The sequence below is a fragment of the Amblyomma maculatum genome, chromosome 1 (assembly GCF_055883805.1).
Source record: "Amblyomma maculatum isolate TAMU_Amacu chromosome 1, ASM5588380v1, whole genome shotgun sequence".
Lineage (NCBI taxonomy): Eukaryota > Metazoa > Arthropoda > Arachnida > Ixodida > Ixodidae > Amblyomma > Amblyomma maculatum.
In genome coordinates, this window is record NC_139344.1 from 196,701,249 (window position 1) to 196,719,965 (window position 18,717).

The following is an 18,717-nucleotide window of genomic DNA, read 5'->3' on the forward strand; positions in this document are numbered from 1 at the left end:
TTAAGATGATGTTTGCGCTCTTCCATGGTTCCGGTGCCGTCGATGACACCAGGCACTGCGTATACAGGGTGGCCAGGTTTCCTAGCACGATATTCCCCCGTCCAACAAATCTACAGTTACCCGAGGTGCTCTCCCCCTTTTCAGTTTCTAACGCTTTCTTAACCTCGTCTTTCGTGACTGGCGGAAAGTCTGACTGCTTTTCCCTACCGCCAATCCCATTATTGTCCTGACTGCTTTGGCTACTGTAGAGATCAGTATAGAACTCCTCGGCTACCTTGATTATCTTGTCTGTGTTCGTGATGACGTTGCCCGCCTCGTCTTTAGCGCATACGTATGATTTTTGCCTATGCCACATTTCTTTACCGCTTCCCCCGTTCTTTACTGGCTTCTCTCGTTCTTTACGGCAAGGTCAATTTTTTCCATGTTATACTTCCTTATATTGGCCACCTTGCGCTTATTAATTAGCTTTGATATCTCTTCAAATTCTATCTGGTCTGTTTGATTGGAAGCTTTCATGCCTTGGCGTTTCTTAGTCAAATCTTTCGTCTCCTTAGACAGCTTACCGGCCATCCTCTCTAACTATCTTACTGCCTACTTCTACAGCGCACGCAGTAATGATATCTCTGAAGTTATATTGTTCATTGCTTCCAGGCTAACTTCGTCCTCCTCGGTTAGAGCTGAATATCTATTCTGTAGCGAGATCCTGAACTCTTCTTATTGACAAGGAAACCTACTCCTAAATTTTCGCCTGTCCGGTAAACCTCGATAACACAGTACATGGCCGTCCTTCAGAAGAGTATATGAATCATTCGGCCTCCCAACCTCACTAAGCCCTATGACATCCAATTTCACACCCTTTAGTTCCTCTAACAGCATTACTTAAACTAGCTCCACTAGCTATAGGTTTCTAGCGCTAAACGTTGCTTGCCAGGGTCAGTTTCTAATGGCGGCCTGTCCAGCGGAGCCAGAGATTCTTAGCAACCCCCACTGCGTCACAGGTATGACTGCTGCCGTGGTCAGTTGCTCCGCAGCCGCTGGACCGAGGACCGGGGTTTTATAGGACTAATCATGGGAGGTTGCGGCCAATTACTGCACTAGGGTGGTGAACTCCTGTTTTGGTAAGTAAGTGCGTTGCCGGAAGTGTTCAACGGCACCAGGTCGCACCCCAAACCTGTTTATGCAGTTCCATCGACACGCAGAGTTTTTATTTTTATTTTTATCCGGTGGAGAATTGCGCGGCACCGGGATTCGAACCACGGTCCTCTTGCATGCGAGGAGGATGTTCTACGCCACCGCTGCATCCTGTCACTAACCATAGGGAGCACTAATATTTCAGGAGGGTTCGATCTGTCGCACCAGTGACAGCTTCTTGGGCATCATTTTATCACTTGCATCGTCACGACTACGTTGCCCGCGCACCATCGCCATTATCGGGCTATAGCGGAGCGTCGCCGCTTCGTCGCCGATTGCGGATAACGTGGTGCGGCGATGCCGCGTCCCCGGCGCGTCTCTTATCTCTACCTTGCTTTGCTCTTTAGGCCACAATAACAACACGCGAATCTATTTCGCGTTTCACGCTGATCACGGAACGGCGCTCAGTCGACAATGCTGAATTGTGTGACCATCTCAAAATGGTGCCAGGCCGCAAGCAATCGACGTCGGCAGGCAACCAAAAGCACCAAAAGTCGCCATTTTGGTCACGCGCGTTCAGAGCCCAATTGCAACGCGTTTCGCAGTTTCGTTCCTTTGTCTTTCGCTTCAAGGGCTTGCTCGTGGTCAGGAACCGGAATAAGGGAATAGCCTGAACAGTGATAATTAGAAGGAAACCAGAATGATGGCGGCGGAGCGCATATTTCTAGATATGGGTGGTCAAAACCTTGGCGTTACTTGACCTCAATTTAAAAGGCCAAGCGCACAGGTTTGAGACGTTGGAACACTATAACCTGAACTGGACGGTATTCTTCACCCAACACCCGCACATAGCAGCAGAAACATCGCGAAAATGAAGAGATTGAAAATCCGTTCTTGTTTTCATTTTTGACCGCACGGAGCCATGTCCCCATTTAAGGTGCCACATCAAGTACTTCACAGAATCTGCCCCAGACACATGGCTTCTGGCCCCCTTTTGAAGATGGCATAGCTTGCTTTGCACATGGGTATGTTGAAGCTGAAAATGAGATGACGGAGCTTCAGAAGAACACAGCGGTGAAGGCAAATTTTACCCCTGTAAGCCATGGGGCATTCTGGTTAGGGATTGCAGAAATGTTTCTCCTTCCACACGAGATGGCTGTAAAGCTTTCGCAGAAAGCTTTCTACGACATATGCATTAGAGCATGCTAGATGTTCTCTTGCATACTTGATGAAAAGTAAATAGTGAAACAAGATGAATGTGGCTGTAAACTTGCATGCCTGTTCAAGCGTGACAGCACCAGGTATAAACAATCCGTCCAGATTGAAATTAGTGCACTTTTGTTTTTGTTTGAGGATTCTTTGTCGGGTAGCAATAAAAGACACGCTTTCACGTCGCAAGTCGCGTTATTGTAAGTTCTACTCCCCCTCTTATTCACTGCAAGGGGTCCTTCATCAATTCCACCGGTCCACAAAAGGACCCCAACACATCCATGACTGGGTGAACCACTGACTAAAAGCAAAGAAACAGAGCAATACGGACACAGTGTAACAAGACAACAAAGCTCCCTTGGACGCTTTTTCTGGGGCGTGGGTTCGCATCCACAACTGCCTTCTATACCCAATGATTCTATGAGCGCTTTTTGTGTCTTCTCAGAATCATGTGTTATTGAATGTGACCGCTCGTCCAAAACTTGCCTCAAGCAGTCGGGAAGAAGCGAATCCGCTTCCGAAACCTTGCATCACGGCGGCGCCTTTTGTCTTTTTCTGTTCAAAGTAGCAAGGATTGGCTTCCGCCAGCGACGGTTTCGCCCACTGTATGTCCGTCGGCATTGCCACTTCTGGCGAAGACCAATTCCAACGCGTTTCAACTACGTTTGTCGTAACGACTCCGACAGTGACGCGATGGAAACCGAGGAGGCCGCCACCGAGAAACGCCTGCGGTCTTCCGGCCAAGTTTGTGGTCTCCCTACAGCTTTCAAAGTAACCATAGGCAAATAATATCATGACAAAGAGTTACATACACGATCGGTTTAAAAAATAAATCAAATTCACAGATCTCTTGACGAATTTCGAAAACTTACCATTCTTAGCTGCAGAAGCGGCAAACACTAGTTAGATTTTTATACTGAGCAGAAGCAACAACGTCAGTTTACGCGCAGTATAACTTTTGTGAGTTATTGCAGCAGACGAAGCGTAAGGAAACCGTGTCGCAGAGAAGCTGGAGACGGCGCTGTCGTGGTTGTAACGCGAAAATCAGCTCGGCTACACGAACGTGATTTCGTATCACAATTGCGACTCGGCCGCTCTTTGTACAACGATCAGGGTAGTCTCATATACCAATTCGTTTCCCCTTTAGTATCTGTCCGCTAGTCCAATTGGAGGCTTGTCAGCGATAGGGATTCAAACCGACTACACGTGTACACGTACAGCTAGAAGCAATATGAGAAGGGACACGGGAGCGCGTGGCCTTCGCATTTCGCAAAGCTGTGCCACCAACAGAAAACGACAATGGGTGGCACCAGGGGTGTGCTCGGAAATAGCAGCCGACCAAGCTTTCTTTGCATGAGCTTTTAGCGCTGATTCTGATCTCCTGTCGGCGGCAGCGCTGTGCAAAGCGTGGAGGCCACGCGCTCCCGTGTTCCCTCTCACATTGCTTCTAGCTGTACTTCCGATTGTATGTGCATGTATTCACCAAGAAGTGTGGCACATACTGCGCCTTCGTCTCCCCCCAAAACGCCAACTTAAACGAAAAATATTTTTTTAAAATTCGCATGCATTAATAGGGGGTGTTAAAGGCGCTCTCGCGTCTGCTCTTCAGGAGAAGCTTGAGCGTGCCCCTAATTCTTGTGGAGTATTCTAATGCCTAGTCATCAAGTAGCAAATTATGGTGATTTTTTTTTTCTAGTGGCAAGCATATAGTACGTCCAGTGTTCAAGTGACGCCGTATAATTTACTATATGAACATACACAGGTTTAGCAGATGCTCTCTCAAAGCATACCGCTCAACGACTGCAACCGGTGCAAGACGCAACGGTGTCCGCCCCAATGGCTCGGCGGCTGTGGCGTTTTCGTGTTAGGGACAAAGACGCAGCTGCAATGCCTCACAGCCATCGCCCACATCTTAACGAGGTTAGCAAAAACAAGCTTTAATAACACACAATATATTCGTCTCAAATGGATGAAAAAAGAAATGCAAAAATGAAGAGAGAAGGAACGCGAACCAGGCTGGGCCTAAAACAACTATCAGCGTAGTGCGCCGTTGCGCTCAGGTTCACGTGCTTGTTGCAGCGCAACAGGTGAAAGAAATGGATCCGTCCCCCATGCGCACCTCGTACCGTCCGTGCATTTTTGGCAAGCAAAAATGTGCGGACGAGCCACTTCGCCTTTCGATGCCGTCAGCTCGCAAAATAATCTGGCAGAAAAAAAGGTTGGTATCCGGGCTTAGTTTGTGGAAAAGTAGAGCTCAAATGTGTCCTGAATTCCGCAAAAATATCAGTTTCTGCAGCTGTTTCTAAAAAGAAGGGCGGCGTCAGGACGGATCATCGGCAGCTCTCAGCACCATGACTATGTCGTCCAGCCAGTAATAGGCCTGCTCGAGGTCGCCCTCGCAGAGGTAGGGAAGTCGGGTCCATGATTCCAATATGAAACCGGCGGGCACCATGACATCTTTGTAGAGCGACTCGACCTGCTCCTCCAGCGTAGAACCGCGCACTCGCAGCACCTCGAGCGGCTTGGTGCCCGTCTCCACGTACTGCGACAGCGGCAGCACCACCGCCAGCACCAGCCGGCCCGCGGGGCTCGTGAGCCGCGCCTTCAGCATGCGCAGCAGCGCCAGCGGCGTGTCGCATCGGTCCAGAACGTTCAGGCAGCAGACTACGTCGTACAGCTGTGGCTCCTCGCCGGCCGGCCTGAGCGTGGCGGCGTCGAGCACCCGGAAGCCACGGCGGCTCAGGATGCGGCGCATGGCCGGCGACTTTTCGGTGACGTCCACCTGGCAGAAGAGGGGCGCAATGGCGGCAGTCACGTTGCCGTCACCCGCGCCCACGTCCAGCAGCGAGCTGTACAGTGGGACGGCAGCGGACTCAGCGCCTAGCCGCAGGAGCCGTAGGAACTGTCCTGTCGAGAAGACGAACATGGAGCCGCGCCCCAGGAGCCTGCGAGCGGCACAAGGGCTATTCAGGACGTCGCAAGCATGACAAGAACTCCGAGACACCGCGGTTAGCGGTCCGCAACGTCTGGCGGGCTTCCCCGCAGCGGCGGTCACAAGACCTTATTCACAAGAAATGATGTTCTGTTTACAACTACGCATACATGAGTCGAGCGACAAATGCAAATTTAAAGAACTATTAACGGACTTGCACGGTCTCACCCAATAATAAATGTAAAATGTAAATTTACAGGAAAGGCGCTATATCTGTCACACTTGTTTTCGTGGACGCCTGACCCGCGCCGTAATGGAAGGGAGAAAGGTGGGAGTGAAAGAAGAAAGAGAAAAGGGTGCAGTAGTGGAAGGCTACGGAATTATCCTGACCAGCTGGGGATATTGCACTGACATCGCACAGCACATGGATGCATTTGCGTTTCGCTTCCATCGAAACGCGGCCGCCATGGTCAGGTTCTCACCCGGGGACTCCTGTTCAGTAGCCGAGCTTCTTAACCACTGAGCTACCGCGGCGGATGGCCCTGAGATTCTCTTCTAAGCGTTTATGCCAACCCTTCCTTTTTGGCGCACCAATAATTATATATTCACTCGCATTCCAACGCCGTCATGGTTCGGTCCTCCTAGGAAGAGAATAGGAGAACCCATTAAGAAACGCATCGCCAAGAACAAGATCACAACTTTTTTCACAACCCGCACGACTGTCAGCATTGCGAACTGGCTGGGTCCCGCACGAGCGCGAGTTGTCCAAGCGCGAGTTGTCCAAGCGCGAGTGCTGACGCTGCACTATCGTCGTTAAATGAAATGCGAACAGCGGAGCGCGTGGAAAAAGGTCCAGCTCCTGTGTCCTTTTACGTTCGTCTTCTCGTTTTGCCACTGGAGCGCCACATCAATACTTTTCAGAGATGATGACTGGCACAGCGCGGTTCCGCCGACAGCAGCGGCTGCGGCCGGCGTGGGTGAAGCGAGCGCAATGACGGAAGCCCAAAATCAAGGCGCTGCTGGCCAGCGAGACAAGAGCGCTCGCTTCACCCATGCGGGTCACAGACGCCAGAACTGCGCTGTGCACCATCTCCGGAAAGAATGAGTGGGTATGCATTCGATTTTCCAGTCTCGGACCACTTGCTGACAAGCCTCGGCTGTCGCGGCTTCCACTCTGACAGGAATCAGCGTGATGATCACATGACCATGCAAGCTCCATCCATCGTTTGCATTTAGCAGACGATGCCAACCATCAGTCACCACTCAGTGGGTACATTCGATTATCAATTCCGGACTGTCCGTGACTACTTCTCGACAGCTGTCGTGCGTTCGATTTTCCTCGGACAGCCCAGAAGCTCCGCTCACCAGTAAAGCTCTTGGGCCCGCGGCCGAGTTAGACTCCGAGCGCATTCTGAGTACCTTTTCGGGTTCCTGCATACAATATATCGTGCCCTAACAATTACACAATTTCTCTAAGTATCTGTAAGACGTTTGAACCTCGCGCCTTTGAAAAAGCAATCCCTGCCAAACTGAGGTATGTATAGAACGTTTTACATTCAGGCATGTCACGCTCCGTTCGCGAAAAGCACCGACTGATTCGCGCCTTTGTTATCTATAGTAATACTCGTACGCCAAAAGATAAAAGTGCGCGCGGCGTCACTGCGAAATAACTGAGTGCTGGTGACTTGATACTTGGCAACGTCTGCCAAGAGCGGTTCAGAGCAAACGTTGGAGGGAGCTTGCAAGGTCATGTGACCATTACGCTGCTTCCTGTCAGAGCGGAAGCCGAGACCTGTAAGCAAGTAGTCCGGGACTGGAAAATCGAATGTACCCAGTTCTTTCGCAGTGTCGCTACGAGTACAGTTATCTTTTCATGTACGCGTAATGCAAAAGATAAATAGGAAAAGCGAGAATCAATCGGTGCTTTTCACGGAAGAAGCGTGACATGCCAGAATGCGAAGCGGTTTACAGAACTGTCTGGCAGGGATTGCTTGCCGTTGTTGCTCCCAAAGTTCTTCCTATACAGCCCACATTCCTACGCTCGATAGCAGACCAAAGCGTTTGCAAAAGCATTCACAAAAAGCGTTAGCTGCTTCAGCACAAAGCGGTTCGTTTGCGACGCTTTCAGACCTATGGGCTGAAAAAGATCGTTCTGTAGAGCACGAACAAATAATCCGTTCTTGGGGCTCTGGACGCTTCCGTGTGTAGCGAAATTCAAGCAAGAAAGAGAATGTTCAAACGTCTTACAGCTGCTTAGAGAGCTTAAGTCAAGCGCACGATATCGTATGCACGAACACGAAAAGTACTCCGAATGTGTCCAGAGTCAAAATGGCCGTCGATCCGGGACGTGTACTGGTGGGTGGAGCTTCTGGGCTGTCCGAGGAAAATCGAACGCCGGACTCCTGTCAGCAAGTAGTCCGGGACTGCCCGGGACTGAAAATCGGACGTGCCCAATGTGGCGCACCAGTGGCACAACGAGAAAATGAACATAAAAGGAAACAGAAACAGAATTACTGCAAACCGGATGAGCGCGCATATCTTTGATGACAATAGGCAGACTGCCTGAGCAGGACCTTTTTCCACTCCGCTGTTGACATTTCATTCGACGCCGATACTACCTTAGTGCACGGTGGAAAGGCCGATGGAAACAAATACAGGGCGGTCCTTCAGAACTAAGCCTTTTCTGCATCTCCCCGCTTCTTCCCGCATTTTCCGACATGGCGGGAGTCGGATTTCTGGGGCAGGAATGCCGGGGCACGGGGATACAAAGCCGCAGCTCACACTGTTTCAACTCGCTATTTTCGCTCCTCGCCATAAGCCAGCTGGACTCTCATAACCGCCCATCTTTCTTGTCTTTGAACCTAAAAGCCCTTCCCAACCATATGGCTGGCTCTATCAGTTATCTTTGATTCTGTCTCTCCCGCAGCGCGAGCAGAAACTAGTGTAATGGTCTAATTAGGGACCTTTTGTACCACTGGCGTGGCCTGGTGTTCCGCTGCACCGTCCGCAGTAATGTACAGGCTTACAAAACATGAATACGTAGCGCAGCACACCGGAGAAAGACTTTGAGAATAAGGTGCACACTGGGCTTTCTATTATAGAACTACTGAACATGTCACGTTCACAACGAGCTTCATCACGCCACCGTTGTTATAGAGGGCCGCAACAGTAGCGGACTCCACAGAAGGATGCTTAGGACTCATTCCACGCAAAACGTACCACAGTTAGCGCTAACCCCCTCCGACGTTGTAGATAAAATTTATGGCTCTATATTGAACCGCCTAAAGTAACTGTCTTTCATAACTTTCGCGAAAAAAATTTTCTGGTCATGTGACAGCCCTTCGAACTTCTCGAATGAGTGCCTCTGCTAATAAAACAAAAAGTCTAATATTTTACATGTGTGCTTGAAAGTTTTTTTTTTTTTTTTTTTTTTTGCAAATAATGAGCATGCATTGCGGTTTTTAATCACACAACAAAAAAATTGTAGCGGAAAGTTTTTGTTGTTTTATTTCATTGTTCCCCCCCCCCTCCCCTCCCCCCGATAAAAACATAGTTTTTTTTTTTTTTATACTCTTTCTCGACATTAGCGAGCAACGTCACATGTTTTGCCGCTTCTCTGTAATATGTGCTGTATCAATAGATGCATTAAGCTATAATACAACACAACGTGTTTCAGAAGAAAAAAATCGACAATTTTTTTAAGTATGTTGAGCTGTGTTAGAGTTTAAACATTTAATGAGGTAGCATATATTAATCGGCAAAAAATGCGACGCTGCTTGCCAATGTCGCGAAAGAGTATAAAACAACAACAACAAAAAAAAAAAAACGGTCTTTTTTTTTTGGGGGGGGGGGGGGGGGTGGGGGTGGAGAAAATAATGAAATAAAACAACAAAAAACTTGAGCTACAAATTTGCTTGCTCGGCTATCAAAAACCGCAATGAATGTTCATTATCTGGAAAAAGATATTCACGCGCACAAGTTAAAGAATATATTTTTTGTATTTTTTTTTTAGTTAGACGAACGTTTTGCACTCTGAAAAATTCGACGGGCTGTCAGATGACCATGAAATTGTTTTCGCCAAAGTTATTAATGGTGACTGCTTCAGCCGGTTCAATAAAGAACCACAAGTTCTACGACAAGGTCGGAGGGAGTCGAGCGCAAACTCTGGTACGTTTGGCATGGAATGATCCATATCTGAAAGCGCAGCTATCAAAGGCGCGATTGGGTATGTGCGACGTCCGTTATTTCCAAAAAGGCGGACGCATTCCTAACGAAACTGGAGAATTTCAACGCAGAGAACCGTGAGCCTTAACCCTCTGTAGCAAGCCGTCCGATATTTGTTTCTGCTGCAAAAAGTATAACATTAAACAAATAAAGAAAGAACGAGCACATGCAGCCTCCCGCTAATTGGCGTGCAGCATTTTGTTTCAAAAGAAAACAAGCAAGAAAGGGCTGCCGCAAGCAGCGCATGCATGTGTGCATACGCCGGAATAAAAGGTCACCGAAGTGCTTTCCGCGCAGCGCGGTAAAAAAAAAAAAAAAAAAAAAAAAGAAATCAACAAAAAAGAATCTTTCATCTCGCCCTCTTTGAAATGTTTCCTGCAGGCAGGAGCAGTACGGAAGGGAGATGCGGAAAACTGGTTGTCCCGGCAACCACCTTGCGGTTGCCATGACAACGCAATCGTCCCGCAAGCATCACGCGCGCAGGCTGACTGGTGGCGTGTCCCCACACTTCAATTTGGTTCTCTGCTGGCAGGTCTGAATGTTTGCCGGCCCGCCGTACACATTTGTTTTCGGTTCGCCGGTCGGGGGAAGGCAAGAGCATTTTCATCCCAGTTTGCCGATCACAAACACGCCGGAGATGCTCGCACGAGCCAGGTGGCGCGCGCGAGTTCTGACTCACGCACGATTCTTATACGCATGCAAGACGCGTGCAGCCACAAATGCAAAGCGCACTCAGTCCGATGAGAATCTCCCGCGACCAATCGCTGCCGCCGCGTACTGTCAGCCGGACAAGGGCCCCTACAGGCGCGGGCCGGGGCCTTCGTTGCCAATCAATTCCTAACAACGGGCTCACGGCAACCAATGCAATATGCAAGCATATGTGACCGCAAGGGAACTACGTGCTCCCAGCCGTTAGTAATGGATGGAGGTCTAACTCAGGACTTTGTTCCAGATGCCGTCATACAATCCTTAAAGAAAAAAAAAAAAAGAAGAGCAATTTAAAGAGAGACGTTGATCCCGAGAAATTGAAGCTTTGCCAAGACATGGTCGCAATACGATTAACAGACTTGTCAGAGACTGTGCACAGTACACCGCTCACGTAGCGGCAAACTATGTTACTGCGCGCGTTACGCCAACAATATGTCAGGGCCGCTCATTCAGTAGATGTGCTATATTGAAAAAGGATGGATAGTTGGGAAAGTTGGTAGTGTATGGTTCGTACGTCTGTTCTCGCGCCGTACCTCCCATAATGTGCGACAGTGGGATAGAGTAATCATACCTTAGAATTTAGAATAATAGAACAGCTCATTAATAATTGGCATAAAGAGCCAGTTGGCGACCAATTTAAATGCAATGTGCAAAGTTTTTTTTTTTTTTTATTTCTCCAAGCAGCGAAAAAGCGCTACCATGCACGTGGTTTGAAAAAAAAAAACAAAAGTAAATCTACAAGCCGCATCTCCGTGTCCATTTTTCTGCACTGAACCAAAGTGAGCGTTTCTGCAAGTGATCTTTTGTTTTCTTTTACTCCTCTTCGTTAATTATTTCAAGGGGCGCATCTACAGTCGGTGGATTTTACGTGACAGCGTAGCGGCCCCGTGTTCCAGAAAAGCAGGCGTCGTCAGCGTGGTTTGTGACCTTGAATAATCCCGGGGACCTTATAAAAATGTGAGAATAATTCAGAGAGAGGCTCAAATGAAGCCAAAGTTGGTGAACTCGTTCCCGTAGTATAGAAGAACAAGAACATGGGAAAATAAATTCAGGTCAATCAGTCCGGTAATTCGGGGTGGAATCCAGGCCCTCTGCTTGCGAGACGCCCACGTTACACACAGGTCACGAAGGTTCGTTGGTTCAGACGTATTAGGAGGGGACCTATAGATGAAGTGCTGTGGTCTTTGACTTAGTCGCCTGTCTTTAAGACATGCGACTAAGTCAAGAGCTTGCTAATTAGGAGGTAACAGTTACGTACAAAGCGGCATTGCCATCGAAAGCAAGTGTTGAATATAAAAATTGTGGGGGTTTAAGCATGGCTCGAACCCAGTGGAAAGCAAGTGTTGAAAATAAAAATTGTGGGGGTTTAAGCATGGCTCGAACCCAGTGATAGAGCGAAAGTTGTGAGTGTTGCAGCGAATTTTTCTGCGAACACCTGGATTTAGTGTGCTGCGGTCACAACGTTCGAACGAACCTTCTGTCCTAGCAACTGTCGTCGCCTCTACCAACTACTGAGTTATCTGTCTTCTTCTTCCTCTTCTTGCCGCGGAGTATACGGCACACGGTACCACGCCGACGGCTTGAAAACCTAGCGCAGTGTAGCTTTCGCTACAAAATAAGAAAAACAAAGGAATGCCCATACAAAGCAAGTCAAGTTGTAGTTTGAGTCCGTCGCATGATTGTAGGCGGTAGCGAACGACAAGCAGGAAAGGCGACCACGAGGCCCACTAATGACATCGCGTTCCACTCAAGGTGGCGCTAAAGCGTCTCTCGAGTTTTTTGTATGTATGTATGTATGTATGTATGTATGTATGTATGTATGTATGTATGTATGTATGTATGTATGTATGTATGTATGTATGTATGTATGTATGTATGTATGTATGTATGTATGTATGTATGTATGTATGTATGTATGTATGTATGTATGTATGTATGTATGTATGTATGCATGTATGTATGCATGTATGCATGCATGCATGCATGTATGCATGCATGCATGCATGCATGCATGTATGTATGTATGTATGTATGTATGTATGTATGTATGTATGTATGTATGTATGTATGTATGTATGTATGTATGTATGTATGTATGTATGTATGCATGCATGCATGCATGCATGCATGCATGCATGTATGTATGTATGTATGTATGTATGTATGTGTGTGTGTGTGTGTGTGTGTGTGTGTGTGTGTGTGTGTGTGTGTGTGTGTGTGTGTGTGTGTGTGTGTGTGCGTCGGGAGGGGGGGACGTGCACGTGCGTGTGTGCGTGCCTGCGCTTTTCCTCTTCCCCTAAACCCACACCTCCTCGCTGCAGTGGCGCAGTGGTTAGGACACTCTAATTCTGAGCCCAAGGATGCGGGATCGAATCTCGGCCGCGTCGGCCGCTTATCGATGAAGGCGAAAAGCAAGGCGCCTGTAGTGTGCTGTACGAGAACCCCAAGTGGCCGAAATTTCCAGAGCCCACCGCTACGGGCTCTCTCAAAGCTTGAGTCGCCCACAGACATAACTAGACCTAAATCCATACTTCAAGTACTATTTTTCCTCAAAGATTCGCATATATATTTCCTTAAGGAACTTGTACAGAAGGTTATTTCGGGCCCAGTAAATTTATGAGCTCCATGAAAATTAGTGCGGGAGATTGCGAAAATTTGAAATTTAAAATTAATTTTAAGGAAAGTAAAGATGCAGTAGCTTCTTTTTTTTCGTTTTTTTTTTCTTTCTAAACTACGCGTTTCTTGAGTGGTCCGCAGCAGGCGAAAACTAACAACATACTAATTTGCAAGAAACAGTTGTACTTCTGGCCAGCAAAGCTATATACCGTTTCCATACTGATGGCCTATTTAGTAAACACAATATCGTTTAGACTACATCAATATATGATTACAAGCTATCTCACCTATATGAACCCGTGTTAACAAATAATAATGGTACCATAACTAGCGTACCAAAGTTAAGTAAATCAATCTCTTGTAATGTACGTACGTTCCTAGAACCCTGAAATGTTATTGAATGCAGAACAAATTACGGGACACAAATGTTAAATTTCTAATGCCTGCACTCTAAAAAAAAAATGAGAAAAAACAAACAAACCTGATATATTCACAGTATCGCGAAAAGAACTAGGCGTTACGTTTGTATAATGATATGCTATGATGTCTTTTTTTCCTTTCAGATTCTTTCTATTGCTTTCCTTCTCGCGTGATGTAGTATAAGTAATACTCGTATATGCGTTTTCGTAAGTGTTCATCTTTTTCTTAGCCGCAGGCAAATATGCTGCCCTATGTGCTGGGCGGTCGAGCCTCCTGAAGCTGTTCTTAAAGCTTTTACCTGGCATCCTCGTAACATTCTTTTGTTGCTGAATAAATTATCTCCACTGTCTCCCTTTTGGCGGACACCTCAAGCACGTCATAGGGGAGCAATGGAGGAGGAAGTGAAAGGAACGAGAATAAGAGAGCGCCGTATTAGAGGACAGGAGACTCATTTAGAACCCCCGGGGATCTTCGGGAATCGCATAGCACACGGGCGATTTACAGGGTTGGCGATGCAAAATGAGCCACATGGCATGCATGACCCGAGAAACTACGCCTGCTGGCCTGCATATATGTTTGGCAAAGACTGGTCTACCGACTGTCTGGAGTACTTTTATTTTAACACCACACTTCATAACGTATCTCGTTCTGTTCATCACGCGCAACAGCTTGCCGTACCTTAACGTACAAGCGGGTTTAAAGTCCTAATCCTTGTGAACTATACCTGTTAAATGACATCGCAGGGTGTGGGGTTACACCGGGCATGCCAACGTAGTGCGCGCAAACTGCGGATGTTTTGATGTGAAACATGGCGGGAACGCCTATAACAGGATTTCCAGAAAGCTTATTAAAAATAAATACTATATTGCACAACTTCACAAGCGTCCTTTTTTTAGTACATTAAGACGGTACTATTTCAAAGTTGCAGGTTATTGGTCTTTAAAAAAAACTGCACCCGTCGTCCAAGCTATCGTTCGGTCATTTCCGCCAATACAAGCGTATGCGCCTGAAGTAACACAAATTATTTCGGGTTCAAGCCCAGTATTCGGCAAGTCGACCTATACCGCAGTCGAAGTCTTGAGGACTAGTCTCCAAGTGTAGTTGCATAATTCGCGCGCTAAGAACCAAACCTTGTACTGCAAGCTATCATAAACGGTATTTCGACGTCAATGGACTTTTTAAAAACCGTTAAGCGATCTTTGCAGTGCTCTGATCAAGTAATAGCGGAACAAGTATTTTTTTTTTTTTTTATGTAAACAACACAGGCTTAGTTCATGTTTTGTAAGATCTAGATGATATTGCGACTCATGTGACCACACGATGCGCTAGGTCCAAGCGTTGGTAAGTATATAGGTACCTTGTAGTCGGCATGAACCGCCAATTTCTGATGAAAATACAACTTGAAAAAGCCAACCTTTGCAGCTGTGCAAAGGGTCCATTGCGATTCGAAATTTGCAAAATAATATGCGGGCTATTCATTTATAGCTTTTATTGCATAATCTACTGATAAAACTGTTATACATTACGAATCGATTTGTACAACGCGACGACTGCTAGATTTCGGCCATTTCCACATAACTTCAGAAAAGGTGACCGACTCTCAGTACATATGCGCATGCTTCTTCACATGCTTGGAGTGAACTGTAGCACACACTAACGTGGACATACCAAGGTGCTTAAAAAAAGCTATGCTAATTGTGCAAGCAATAAGGCGCACATTTCCTTTATTACAGCTCTCCTTCGTATTCCAAGGAAGCCTTCGTTTTAAAGGCACAATATTTTGCTACAATTAAGGTAAACTGAGTTGTGTTGACATGGTCCGATTACTGAATACGTTTCTGAATACATTTTTGTAGTAGATAGTATAGTATAGTATAGTATAGTATAGTATAGTATAGTATAGTATAGTATAGTATAGTATAGTATAGTATAGTATAGTATAGTATGGTATAGTATAGTATAGTATAGTATAGTATAGTATAGTATAGTATAGTATAGTATAGTATAGTATAGTATAGTATAGTATAGTATAGTATAGTATAGTATAGTATAGTACAATAAAATCACGCAAGAATCGTGGGCCGCATACGTTCCTGTCCAGCTCTGCTAAGCGAAGTGAGACTAGTTGATGACTCGCTTAACAACGGACCGGAAAGAATTAGCAGGGGACTAGCTCCGCTCAAATCAATTAGTACGTGCAAAATCAATGTCTGCCATGGTTTTGCTTGGCGTATTAGAGTTGAAAGACTGACACAGATATTGGCAAAGTGTTATATGTCTTTAGTTGGTTTGGTTTTTGGGATAAGGAAGGCGCAGGGTCTGTCTCTCTTCTTGGTGAACATCAACATCTACAATTAGCGGCATACAATCGCAGGTACATATGTCGCTGGTTCGAATCTCTATCGCAAATTAGCCTCCAACTCGACTGGCAGATGGATGCATAATAGGAAGCGAAATAGCATGACAACGCCTAAACGCGACACAAAGAACGGCTGTCTTTGGAAATGCATGACGATTAGTGGATATCTATGCGCCAAGGCGACACTGAAGGCTATGTTAGAGGGCCCCGGATTGATTTAGAATAATTGGAGTTATTAATGAAGTTAAAGCTGTGGCTTGCATCATAAATTCGAGACGCATTCGCAAGGCAGCATTGAACAACGGGCAAAAAAAAAAAAAAAAGAAAGAAAGCAGTGGCGCGCAGATATTCAGAACCTTCGAATAACGAACAGAATATCCTCATATTAGACTCGGCGAAAGATTCGAAATTATTTGAAACGAATAGAATACGTTCTCAAGTTTTCGAATACTTTCAAATAACTGGCGCAAAGTTAGAACAAGGCTTGCTGTAGTTTTCTTCGATGACTTTTTTAAAAACAGGGTGCACGCCGACGCTGTACAGCATGCTGCTTCAATGCGTCTGCGCGGGAAGAAGGGTTCAGGGTGGCCCCGAGGCGGTCCATTTGTGTGGTGGCGTTTGTAATGTTTATAAATGCTCCCCGAAACTGGATGACGAGGCAGAGCTCAGAAAGGTTCAGAGAAACTTGGGAAGGGCTTAACATCCGCCTTAAGAGTGGAGCGCGATAGCCGTTGCCCTCCCAAATTGTCCGCCGCGACAACCTGCTTATCATGCGATTGACTCAGACGACGACTTGCTTTGCCTCTACATTTCTTTCTTTGCTTTATTCTCAACCACACTTGTTCTTGATGGCAACGCTACTTTGTACGTAATGACTAACTCCTAATTACTATACCTTTAATAACAGTTGGCATTAGTATAGGCCTTCAAGACCGTGACTAACGCAACCGCGGTCCCCTTCTAACATGCCTAAAATAACGTGTAGCGTGTGCGCTCCTCTCGCCACCTAAGGGCCTGGATTCGATTCCCAAACCCGCCCAAATACTTTAGCACCTTCACTGGTAACCACTTTGTGGGAGGCGCTGTGGAGGCACAGCAGTTACGGTTGTGAATGCGCACGCACGCACGCACACGCGCACGCACGCACACGCGCACGCACGCGCGCGCGCGCACTCACTCACTCACTCACTCACTCACTCACTCACTCACTCACTCACTCACTCACTCGCTCGCTCGCTCGCACGCACGCACGCACGCACGCACGCACGCACGCACGCGCACACACGCGCACACACACACACACACACACACACACACACACACACACACACACACACACACACACACACACACACACACACACACACACACACACACACACACACACACACACACACACACACACACACACACACACACACACACACACACACACACACACACACACACACACACACACACACACACACACACACACACACACACACACACACATTTACATTGGGAAAGAAAGGGAAAGCGAAGTGAATAAAAGTACTGCATTTTGAACCGCGCGCTCAACGTGTTGCCCTTTGCCGAGGGAAGAGGTCGCTACGATACCGCAAACTGACGGCGCATCTTGTACCAGCACTGCAGCCGATATGCGCATAGGGTGAACGGAGAGGGCCGTCAGAAATTGAAGTCTAGCATTAGTGGACACATAAGTAAATGATATTTGGAACCGAAATCATGAAACGGAATACGCAGCAAAACTGTACTTTCGTTTTAACGGCTTCACTTTGTATGCAGGAATGGGATAGCGCTTAATGTCACTGTGATTACAATGGATCTGTGAGTAATCTCAGCCACATTCAAGCAAAAAAATTGTAAAAACAACAACATAAAATTAGCAGTAGAACACGAAAAAAAAAAAAAAAAGGAAAAAAAAATCAGCGAAACGATGGGTTCTATCATACGGAATCAATGCAAGGCAGTGCTCCAAGGCCCAGGGTGGTATCGCGCGGACTCTTCATGGGACGTCTGCACGCCTTTTTCAATGCCGGCCGGTCGCAGTACCTTCGAAATCATGTACTTCTTTAGTAATTGCTTCAGTTAATGTGAGGTAGAAAGTATTAACCTGCACGAAGCCCCTGCCACAATGATACTTCGCTTTCAGAATTCAACATCTGGACTCATTAACGTCACCGTCCCGTGATCATATAGGCAAGCAATGCATATAGAGTGGGTATGCTCCACCGTACAGCGAAAAAAAAAAAAGAAAAAAGCAATTCAGTGTATCGCCTTCTGAGTTGGCCGAAAGATCTGCGGCAGGTTATGCCTGCGACGGCGTGATGTGTGCAACTGCTTCGACGTATGCACCGTATGATATGCTATAACAGGTGTGTTGTCGATAGTACGCGCTTTTAATGTGTCTACCGTACCTCACACTGCGGATATTCACTCCCAGGCCAATCACAGACTCTCAGACAGCAGCTGCAGCCGTGAATTTTTTGCTCTACTACGCAAAAATTGAAGTGGAGAATTCTGTAGATAAAAATGCATACATGCAGCCGTTAAAGGCATACCTGCTTTGAAAATGCATATTTTCTTTATCTTTTTCGTCTTCTGAAGTTGGCACAAAGAAGCAGTGTGCAGAACTGCTATACGAATTCAAGTATTTCCAATACCGCAGCCAATCATATAGTTCACGGGAAAATAAAATGAAGAAAAACAAGGTCACGAAAAGAACTTGCTACGGTATCGTACGGTACGCTACGCTACGGTACAATATGGTATATATATATATAGTATGGCATGATATGGTACGGTACGGTACGGTACGGTACGGTATGGTGTAGTATGGTGTGGTATGATATGGTATGCGGAATTTTCCCTCCCGAAACTGAACACAGGCTATGAGTGAAGCCGTAGTGGAGGGCTCCGGATCAGTTTCGATCACCTGGGGTTCTTCACCGTGCACGCTGCCCTTCATGGTGCAATCTAAAGGTGCGGTCACCCCATGGTTCAGTTCCCAACACAGTGAAGGACGCCAATATGATGAGTGAATGGCAGAAGCGGGCGTAGCCACTCGCACTGGTTGGCTCGGGCTCATGCTTTCGCCTGCGTTGCTTCCCGCCTG

General features: G+C 46.8%; 1 protein-coding gene across 1 annotated transcript in view; it reads right to left on the bottom strand.

The window, feature by feature from the left end:
- Positions 1-4,261: 4,261 nt before the first annotated feature.
- The window catches only part of LOC146205338 (protein-L-histidine N-pros-methyltransferase), a 209,506-nt gene continuing 195,050 nt past the window's right edge, over positions 4,262-18,717 (bottom strand). Inside the window, exon 4 of the mRNA XM_084589985.1 lies at positions 4,262-5,285. Within this exon, the coding sequence (XP_084446111.1) occupies positions 4,661-5,285 (625 nt within the window). The 3' untranslated portion in view covers positions 4,262-4,660. The remainder of the gene's footprint in view (positions 5,286-18,717) is intronic.